The following is an 11132-nucleotide window of genomic DNA, read 5'->3' on the forward strand; positions in this document are numbered from 1 at the left end:
AAAAAAAAAAAAAAAAACCAGAAATTAAAAAATAAAAACAAGCAAATAAACAAAAACTAACACATAAGCCATAAGTTTTAAGATATGGTTTTAACTATTACTTTATTGTTGGTATATACAATAATTTTCTTTTTTGTCATTTTGATAGCAGATGAGTGGTTAACCCTCATAGAGTGACTTGGGAGGTTCTCCATGTTTCTATGTGCGCCTTGGGCTCCCTGGGGCTCAGCTGCAAACCCACTGGCCTTGGTGGTCGCTGTTTTCAGCTGTGTGTCTGTCCTTCCTCATGCTGCCCAGCTGTGGCTTTCTGGACTTATGGTATAGTAACTTATAATATATAGGTAACGTGATCATATAGAGATAAGATCTAAATAGTTATATTTTTCTTCTTTCTATATTGGTCAGGCTTTGTAAATTTTACTTTGTTTAGTCCATCTTTTAAAATAATCAAATTTTGGTTTTGTTGCTTTTTCTTGTTTTCAGAATTCATTTTAAGCTTTCTCACTTAAAAAAAAAAAAATGAGAGCATGGAGTAGATGTGACCAGACGTGTTCCTTTTGTGGGATAAAGCTGTTCAGTGCATGTCTCTCTGCTGTGTGAACTCTGACTCTCCCTGTGAGTATTTTCTTGGGTTATGATGATGATGTAATGCAGGCTTAAGCTTTCTATTTTCTTTTTAGTTTGTTTACTCATGGCTGATGTGGTAATAACAAATGTCTGCTATTGGCCTTGCGTTGGGACAGGTGAATTGGATTGCCCTTGTTTCTGCTTGATGTTAATAGCTCTGTCTTCTTGAGTTTTTTACTTGTAAAAAACAGGGGAAGGAAGGCAGGGTCCTGGCATTCCTGTAGAGGAAAGTTGGCTTGGCTCATCCCAGGGTCTGGGTTCCCAGTGGCCTGATTTCCATGGCAGAGCCCACCCCTCCGTGTTTTCAGCTTTGTTTTGTGCCTGTGAACACGTCTAGAGTTGTCTACCTGGGTTTTTCATCTGCCCTCAATAATGCACCAAAGCCTTGTGGGCAGGGTGCCCCCTGCTGGTGATCTTCTGTTGTGCTTTGTCTCCCTGTCTTGCCTAACCCCACACCCACAACTGCATTTTCAAATTAGGGTGCATATGAGGGGGTTGTTTGTGAGCCTCAGTGACAGTAAGTAGCCTCAAAAACTGTTCAAAGTGCCTCTTGCTTCCCTCTTCAGCAGTGTCCCAGTTCTGTCTACCAGAACATTTTAGACATGGCACTTGGGTGACCCTCTCCTGACTTCCAGTCATACTGCTCCTTTTCCTCGGTTTCTTTTGTTGCCTGTACTTTAGCTGCTAAGTTAGTATGTGAGGAGAGGAAGGGAGCTGCTGTGGTTAACTTACTGAGACTGTCTAGAAGTCTAGATTTATAATTGGTATCTGTTAACCATCCGTCCGTCCATCCATCCACCTACCTATTTATTCTTTAGGCCTAGCTTCGCTCTATAAAGCAAACTGGCCTTTAACTTGTAACCCTCCTACCTCAGCCACCTCGGTGCTGGGATTGCAGGCACAGCCCTCTCTGCCCAGCTTTTATAATGAGTGTGTAACATTTTGTCTTGCTGTCCTAAACACCATGGGTCCTGGGTATTTTCCAGGTCTCATGGAGTTTGCTGTTCTGTTGACAAGCGTGCTTTTGAAGTTTTTCCCCTTTGAGTTGATTCTCCATAGTGGGTTTAAATTGAAATCCACAGCAGAGTCATCTGTTTGATCTGTGTAGGACATTCCTTCTTTAGGTGTCCACTGTCATAGGAATCAGGGCAAACCCGGCAGGTACAGGCTGTGGACGGCGTGCTGTCGCTCTCTTCTGTGGCTCGTCCTAGCCGCTTTGCCAGGCTCTTTTGAAGTGGAGTCATCACATTGCCCAAAATTTCCCAGCTGGATTATTTTAGCATGACTTGTGTTCTTACTGCATCCATATTGGCTCCCGGTAGATGCTGCTGTGCCTTTGTAAACCTCTGTTTAATGTAATGAAGAATCTTGCCAGAGATTTCTGTTAATTATCTTGCTAACAGATGGCCATAACAGATCTTGAAACTAAAAATCTTTGAACCAGAGGAGTTTGTAAAGGAATGAAGTTCTCTCTGTGGTTTCCTTGGGTATGGAGTGACGGGCAGGGGACAGAGGAAGGAATATTCTTACAGGCGAGAGTTGGCATTTTACAACAATGAGTGGTTTTTTATTTTTCATCAGCAGGTAGTTACCATAGTTCACAAGAATTATTCTAGATAGGTTTATGCATAATAAAACCAGTAAGAAAATGAATTTGAGGTATCAGCTATGTTTCTACTGTGATTTTTTTTTTCCTTTTCAGTAACATTGATGTGCCCGTGGCAAATCCTACACCATGGTTTATAATGACATGTAAAGGTCCTTAACAGACAAATCAACTGGGTTTTTTTTGTTTTTGTTTTTTTTTCTTTTAAACCTGAACAGTGGCATCACCTTGCCATGCTCTCATGGGTCTCTCACACACACACTGCTCTGGTTACCCCCCTGTAAATGTGACTTTGCTTGTATTTCCTCAGATGAAGTGATGAGAGGAGAGCCATACTTGAACTTTATGAATACATGGCTTGGGCTGAGCCCAGGACATTTTTATCTGACTATCCCTAGGGCTAGAGGCTTCTAGCCTCTGTGCAGTCTAGACTTCTGCAAGTCTGGTCCTTGAAGGCTTCATCTTCCAGCCTCTGTCTGCTAACTTAGGCCTAGAATGTTTCAGCCTCTGAGACTTACAGCTGAATAAACTCACCCTTTCTAGCTCTTTCTGAACTCTGGCCAGCTGGCTCAACTCAGCTATTCTGGCTCAAACTCCTCTCCAAACCGATTGATTCAAATTGGCTTCTCTTGGCTTTTGACCGAATTGCTCTGCTTGAAAAGGCTGCTTCTGAACTCCATGTGCTGAACTCAACTGCATTCAACTGAACTAAACCTTTCTGAACTTTGCTCTCTCTCTCACTACTTTTTTGTTTTTGTTATTTTCTTTTTTGGTATTTTTGAGACAGGGTTTCTGTGTGTAGCCCTGGCTGTCCTGGAACTCACTCTGTAGACCAGGCTGTCCTCGAACTCAGAAATCCACCTGCCTCTGCCTCCTAAGTGCTGGGATTAAAGGCGTGCTCCACCACTGCCCGGCTTCCCTAACTACTTTTAAGTAGCATCTCTTTCTTGTCTGTTCTTGTGAGTTGGGCGTATCCTACCTCTGACTCACTCTGTCAGATCTTCTTCTGATTCAACACTCTGTCTGCTCCTCAATTAGTTGTCGTTTTTTTGGGATTAAAGGTGTGTACAAAGGATGTGTCTGCCTTGTATCCCGGAGGATCAAGGGTGTGTATTCCAGCCTGAGGGATTAAAGGTGTGCAGCTGTCTGCATTCCAGCCAGATCATAACTTTAGATGTGATCTCTTGCTGGAGCAGCCATGTTGTTGGACTAAAACTCTTCTACACTCCCATAGGCTGACTCCTTCAGTGCTGCTGTACCCGTACTGTAAATGAGAGAACTAAGGTACAGTGTCCCTGCTGGTGGGGGCACACTTTTAACATGGGCAGTGTGGCTCAGGTTACCCTTGCAGGTGTTCTCACTTCCCAGGTGTCTATCGGGTATTTTCTGTTGTTCTAAGACTCATTCATTTCCACCTTTCTAAAAAAAAGATTTATTTATTATTATATGTAAGTACACTGTAGCTGTCTTCAGACGTACCATTATGGATGTGAGCTGCCTCAGGACCTTCAGAAGAGCAGTCAGTGTTCTTAACCGCTGAGCTATCTCTCCAGCCCTCATCTCTACCTTTTGAGTCCCCACTGTATGGCATAGTCTCTGCTTTCATGGAATTCACAGATGAGTAGAGAGTCAGACAGTCAAATCAGTGAATATGCAGTAAAGTTCAAATAATGATAACCCCGTGGAAAACAAAGCTGGAGAAGGAGCTTAAAAGCGATGAAAGAACACAGGGTTACTTTTATGTTTTATTGGACTGAGAAGACCTCGTAAGTGGGTACCTTCCAGCAGCAGTCTGTGTGGAGAGAAGGGGTAGCCACATTGTTGGGATCTAGGACACACACACACACACAGAGAGAGAGAGAGAGAGAGAGAGAGAGAGAGAGAGAGAGAGAGAGAGAGAGAGAGAGAGAGAGAGAAAGAGAGAAAGCTAACATGCCGTTCAAAGGCCATGAGGTCACAGTGAGCCAAGGTCGGCCAGAAGGTCAGTGATTCAGAGCAGCAGGAGGAACTCGGAGAGAAATGGTGTATAGGAGGGGAGGGGGCGTGTCAGTAGTGTCTGCTCTATGGGAGGGTGTTTAGATTTGTGTAATGGGATGGTTTTGAGAATTTAAAGCAAGGAATTGACATATTTGGATTTATATATTTTAAAACATTTTTTTTTTAAAAGCCAGGATCTCAATTGTGTAATAGTCCTGGCCATCCTGGGACTTGCTGTATTTACTTATTTATTTTTAACTATATACATATGTATTGTGTCAGTGTATGAGCTTGTGCTCATGAGTGCAGGTGTCTGAAGATACCCTTGAGTGCTGGAGTCACAGACAGTTGTGAGCTACCCTATGTGGGTACCCTTTGCTAACAGCTGAGTCAGCTTTCTAGCCTTGGATTTAGTTTAGTTTAGTTTTGAAGCTCCCTAGCTGTGGTATGGAGAACTGTGTCTGCATTCATGTTGGTCATGGGTTGTGCTACCAGCATGAGATGATGCCTACTCCAGAGTCCAGGTCATAGCAGTCTCCACTGCTGAGGCCTCTGCTGGGCTGAGACGCCTGAGCCCAAGCCTTGCTCATCACCCCTAAGCTCTTTGTGTTTCCCTGTTGCTTTTATTTCTCATTTTGTGATAAACTTATAACCCTGAAGAAAAAAATGTTGGCTTTACCTATCCGGCTTTATGTTTACATAAAAGGATTCATGACCAGAGAATGGAGAGGAGGAATAGCAAAGGGGCTGGAAAATCCATGAAGGGATTCGGCGTGGTAAGGAACAAGGGCTCACTGTTGGCACAGCAAACACTAGGGCAGGCTAGGTCCTCTCTTCAGTCTGTATCCTCATGGAGAGAGGTCACAGCTGATTTGCAAATCTTGCAAGGCTGTCATAGGTGCAGTCAGAGTGATAGTGTCAGTGTTCCAGAGACTTCAGGCACTGGAGATTCCTTGGGTTCTCCATGTGCCCACCTGCTGTGGGGGACGACACCCTGGCTGTAGTCCCAGGAGGGAAGGATCTGATGTGATTTGATTGCTTGACTCTCCCTATACTCAGGACATTTCAGATTATATGTGGCTATTCCTGAAGGTTACTAGCTGAGGTCCCCAGGGTAAATCCTAGGAAAGTTAGTGTAGGGTCTGTGTAGACCAGGGAAGGAGATGGCAGATAGATAATTATACTAGCACAGTGCACACACATGTACTCAGGCACACACAAGGAAAAGCCATTGTTGGATAGCTTATACACTGGCTACGTCAGGTGTATAAAAGATTTAAAAATATTTTTTATGTGTCAATGCTTTGCTTGCTTGCAGATATGTATGTGCACCACATATGTGTGTGGTATCTGCAGATGCCATAACAGAACTTTAGATCCTTTATAACTAGAATTATAGACAGTTATGAGCCACCAGGTGGGTGCTGGGAATTAAAGTTTAGTCCTCTGACAGAGCAGCAAGTGCTCTTAACCAACGATCCATCTCTTCAGCCCCTAGATCAATGATTAATATTGATAGTTGCTTCAGTGCAGGTGCCTTCCAAATATGGAGAGGTGTGGGTTGGGGAGGACTCAAGGAGAGAGCATCTCACATATTTGGAGCCATCTGTCTAAAATGGGGTGGATTTCAGAGACAGCATGTGAGGACAAGGTGGCTTCTGGAAGTGGCCAGGCTAGATCAGTTTGGGCTGATTGTTTGTCCAAGGATTTTTATTTCTTTTGTTCTTTTGTGCAGTGGTTAGCCACTGACTAAGCTATTCTAAGGTCATTGTTGTAGTGTTGATAAATGTAAAGGCAGGCTCTTGTGGAGCCTAATAAGGTAGCTTGCCTGTAGTCCCTGTTTAAAATTTTACTGAAAGAGTGGTGCTCTCAGTAAAATCTCAGATTTTCAGAGATGATATCCCCTGCTGGACCCTCATTCAGGTCGGCAGCTGCTGTTGTAGCAAGGCTCTGCCTTCTTACCCATACCAGGGCAGCTGCAGAGGGCATGGAGCCCCAGCTGATGGCCCCTCAGGCTGCCCCATGGAAGCATAGCTGAGATGGAAGCTGTGTTACTTTGGGTTCTATTGCTGTGAAGAAACACCATGACCAAGGCAACTCTTATAAAGAAAACATTTAATTCGGCTTACAGTTTCTGAGGTTTAGTTCATTCCCATTGCTATGGGAAGCATGGTGGTCTCCAGGGGGATGTGGTGCTGGAGAAGGAGCTGAGAGTTCTACATTGACCCAAAGGCAGCAAAGAGGAGACTGGATGTGCTTCACTCTGGGAGTAGCTTGAGCATTTAAGGCCTCACAGCCCTGCCTCCACATTGATGCACTTCCTCTAACAAGGCCACGCCTCCCACTGGTACTATTCCTTATGACCAAGCATTCAAACACATGAATCTATGGGGGTCATACCTATTCAAACCACCACAAAGCACAGTGTAGGGCTGGGAGTTTGTACCCATGAGTATCATCTATAAAGATGACACTGTTTTTTTTGTTTGGTTGGTTTTGGTTTTTGAAGACAGGGTTTCTCTGTGTAGCCCTGGCTGTTCTGGAACTCACTCTGTAGACCAGGCTGGCCTTGAACTCAGAAATCCACCTGCCTCTGCCTCCCAAGTGCTGGGATTAAAGGCGTGTGCCACCACTGCCCGGATAAGATGACACCATTTTAATAGTTACAGAAACTTTTTTTTTTTTTTAAAGACAGGTCTTTCTATTATATAGCCCTGGCTGTCATAGAACTCTTTCTAGTACAACGTAGCCTTGAACTCTCAGAATCTACCTACTTCAGCCTTTCAAGTGCTAAAGTTAAAGGCATAGACCATCATGCCCAGCCAACCTTTTATTTTGACATTGCCTTAAGTGTTTGATGACATGATCTGTGGTTAGTGCAGATTAGAGCAACAGAAAGAACCTTCTGTGTGCTCTATCACCCACCTAGGAGGATGACATTTCTCTTGACCCCAGGCCATGCTTTCCTGCCTTGTCTTTTTCTCTGGGGTCTCCTCTGATCAACTGTAGCTCATGGATATGACTGCCAAGGTGACTTTTAGGGGCCAGGTCACATCAGCCTCTAGAGCACTTCCTTGACCCCACTCTGATCTGGGCCACTACCAATGCCTTTCCATTGCTGTCATGTCAGTTTCTCACCACATTCTTAGTCTTTGTCTTGCAGTACTATCGGAGGTAACGTTCAGGGCTCTTTCCAACTTCTGCTAGACAGGGCTCTGTTCCCTTGTCAAGTCCTAACACAACAGGACCATGAGACTAGGCCTTTGTCTTGGTTAGGGTTTCTCTTGCTGGGAAGAGATGACATGACCATAGCAACTCTTATAAAGGAAAACATTTAATTGGTGCTGGCTTACAATTCAGAGGTTCAGTCCATCGTAATCAGTTCCCACCATTGCGGGAAACACGGTGGCATGCAGGCAGATGTAGTGCTGGAGAGGTAACTGAGAGTTTTACATTGAATCAGCAGGCAGCAGGGAGAGACACTGACTCAAGCATTTGAAACCCCAAAGCCCACCCCCAGTGACACTTCCTGAAACAAGGCCATACCTTCTAATAGTACCATTCCCTCTGAGCCTATGGGAACCATTTTCATTCAAGCCACCATAGTCTTTTTAAAATGTTGTATTTGTAACAAATTCTTAACATTCAATTCATTCAGGTAGCTTTACACCTTCATCCTAAGAGGAAAGAGAATGAAAGCTGTTGTTTTGTAAATCTGTTGGTCTTCCTTTCTTCCTTTATTTCTGCCTGCCTGCCTGTCCCTTCCCACCCGCCATCTCTTCCTCCCTCCCTCCTTCTCTCCCACCCTTCTTCCATCCCTCTCTGATATTTCTCTGTCTGACAATCTCTCTGATCTTTTTAAATCTGAAATTGTAAACTAAATACAAAATAGGACAGATTGTATGATGGGCTAAGGTGCTGGTTATCCAGGTTTTGTCAGCTTGGTATAAGCTAGAGTCATCTGGAAAGATGGACCTCAGCTGGGAAGATACCTCCATCAGATTGCCTGTACGCGGTCTGTGGGGCACTGTATTGATTAGTGATTGATGTGAGAAGGCTGCACTTACTGTAAGAGGTACCATCCCTGGGCAGGTGGTCCTGGGGTGTTATCAGAAAGCAAGCTAAGCAAGCCATGGAGAGCAAGTCGGTAAGCAGCATCCCTCTATGGCCTGTGCGCCAGCTCCTGCTTGAGGTCCTCCTCTGACCTGTTCATTTGAGACACGTGGAGTGAACAGAAGCACTGGCACCGTCAAACTTGTTGAAGTGTTTCTGAGGTAGCTGCAGCAGCTGGAGTTGGTGAAGTTTTCCATCCCTGTGGTCTATAAGGATGTTATTCTCTTCTTTCAGGATCTCATCTTGCCCAATGGTGGTACTCCAGCAGGCACTTCAAGCCCAGCTTCTTCATCTTCCCTACTGAACAGACTTCAGCTTGATGATGACATTGATGGTGAGACCAGAGATCTCTTTGTCACAGTTGATGACCCCAAGAAGCACGTCTGCACAATGGAGACGTACATCACATACAGGATCACCACCAAAGTAAGTCTCTGTTTCAGAATGTCAGGGGTAAACATGTGCTTTTGTGTTTGGTCAGTTGACACAGGCTAGGGTCGTCTGGAAGAGGGATCCTCAATTAAGGAGATACCTCAATAAGACTGGCTTGTTGGCAAGTGTGTGGAGCATTTTCTTAATTAATGATTGGCATAAGAAGTCCTAGCCCAGTGTAGGTGGTGCCACCCCTGTGCAGGTGGTCCTGTGAAGTATAAGAAAGGTAACAAACATGAGCCTGGAGAAGCAAGCCAGTAAGCAGCCGTCCTCCATGGTCTCTGCATCAGTTCCTGCCCCTAAGCTCCTATTGGGATGTGTATGCCATGTAGATCCTCTGCTTCCCAAGTTTGGGCCTGGTGTTTTATCACAGCAGTAGGAAGCAACTTAGGACAATGCTCTCCATGAACTGAGACCCTCCCAGAACCCAGAACAGTGCTCTGTGTGAACTGAGACCCTCTCAGAACCCAGAACAGTGCTCTGTGTGAACTGAGACCCTCTCAGAACCTAGAACAGTGCTCTGTGTGAACTGAGACCCTCCCAGAACCTAGAACAGTGCTCTGTGTGAACTGAGACCCTCTCAGAACCCAGAACAGTGCTCTGTGTGAACTGAGACCCTCTCAGAACCCAGAACAGTGCTCTTCATGGATTGAGACCCTCTCAGAACCCAGAACAATGCTCTGTGTGAACTGAGACCCTCCCAGAACCTAGAACAGTGCTCTGTGTGAACTGAGACCCTCCCAGAACCCAGAACAGTGCTCTTCGTGGATTGAGACCCTCCCTCTGCTATGCGTGAACCGAGACCTTCGTTTCCTGTGTTTTTTTTTATTTTACTGTAGTTATAGGATAGAATGATTATATTAGAAGTTAAAAGGATTATATACTTTTTTTATTCTTAAAATGAGGAGAAATTATGGCTGAAGTAGTTTAAATAAAACATTTAATCCCTATGTTACCTCTGTGTCGTATGGCAGTTTTGCTTAATGTGTCCGTTTCACAATGTGCATGGCTGTGTATCCACTTAAATCTCTGCAGTGAGACCCTGATTGTATTTGGCCTCAATGTAGTTAAAGAAAGAAGGGTTCTGAACCTAAGCCTGGTGACGGTCTGCTATGCCTTCTACCAGACGGACAGAGGACAGTTTTCACAGCAATCCTAGAAGGCTTGTGTTAGTTAGAATTTTATAGGTGAGGAAACTAAATAACTTGTATGGGGCTACAAAATTGGTAAGTATGTTTCTAACATGATTTTTTTTGTTTGTTTGTTTTTGTTTTTTCGAGACAGGGTTTCTCTGTGTAGCCCCGGCTGTCCTGGAACTCACTCTGTAGACCAGGCTGGCCTTGAACTCAGAAATCCACCTGCCTCTGCCTCCCAAGCGCTGGGCATAAAGGCGTGCGCCACAACGTCCGGCTTCTAACATGAATTTTTAAGACTACAATATTCCTATTCTTTATATAATTTACTTGTAAAAGAATACTTTAATTCTTACTCTTTGGGGGAATGCTGGGGATAGCTCCTAGGGCCTTATACGTGCACCCCACCACTGAGCTTCGTCCCTAAGTTGTATTGTTTTTCACCTTTGAAGTCTTTTTTTTTTCAATATTTAAAATAGTACTAAAATTTTAGAGTTGGAGCAGGGTTTCTTGACTGACTATCCATCTTTGGGGATGAGCAACACTTTCTGTAGGATGTGTAACAAAACCCCTAGGCTCTGTCCACTAGGTGCTCATAGCTCCTTCCAACTGTCTCCAACCTGCTTTGTGACAATCAGATATATTCAGACACTGCCAAATATCTGCTGAGGAGCAAGGTTGCTCCTCAATAGGAAATTGCTGATCTAAATCATCCCTATTACTAAGGAAAAAATTCATACCATCACTTTGTATTTTATAATTTAAAAGTACTTTACAAAAAAGCAAAAAGACAGGAAAGAGGGATGGGGACCTGGTGGGTGGGGTTGGGGGGAGGACTTGGTAGGGTTAGGAGGGACTAAGAGGGAGGTAGCGAATATGTATGACCAGGGTGTATGTATGTATGAAGTAAGTGCTTTAGTCAGGAAAGCATTCTTTTTCTGGTTTTCCTCTACCACAAACCACATACTGTGGAAAGAATTCCAGATGTTTCATGAACTTTTATGTGTGGTGTTAGTAGCTCAGATAAACTGCGCCTCTTCTTCTTCAGTCCTCAGCCCCTCACATCCCAGTTAAATTGGGAATTGAACTTGGGGCTTCACTCATGCCAGGCAAGTGCAGTACCGCTGAGCTATGTTCCCGGCCTCCTTTTTTCTTCAATTAAGAAAATAATTTATGTGGGTGGTGGTGGCACACGCCTTTAATCCTAGCACTTGGGAGGCAGAGGCAGGCGGATTTCTGAGTTC

The 11132-nt window shown here is 44.4% G+C and overlaps 1 protein-coding gene across 2 annotated transcripts in view; it reads left to right on the plus strand.

Moving 5' to 3' along the window:
- Snx30 (sorting nexin family member 30) overlaps positions 1–11132 on the plus strand; it is an 88861-nt gene that overhangs the window by 40551 nt on the left and 37178 nt on the right. For both annotated transcript variants that reach the window (XM_031377553.1, XM_031377552.1), the window contains exon 2: positions 8558–8749. In XM_031377553.1, coding sequence (XP_031233413.1) covers positions 8558–8749 — 192 coding nt within the window. The remainder of the gene's footprint in view (positions 1–8557; positions 8750–11132) is intronic.

This window comes from Mastomys coucha, unplaced genomic scaffold (assembly GCF_008632895.1).
Source record: "Mastomys coucha isolate ucsf_1 unplaced genomic scaffold, UCSF_Mcou_1 pScaffold18, whole genome shotgun sequence".
NCBI classification, from domain to species: domain Eukaryota; kingdom Metazoa; phylum Chordata; class Mammalia; order Rodentia; family Muridae; genus Mastomys; species Mastomys coucha.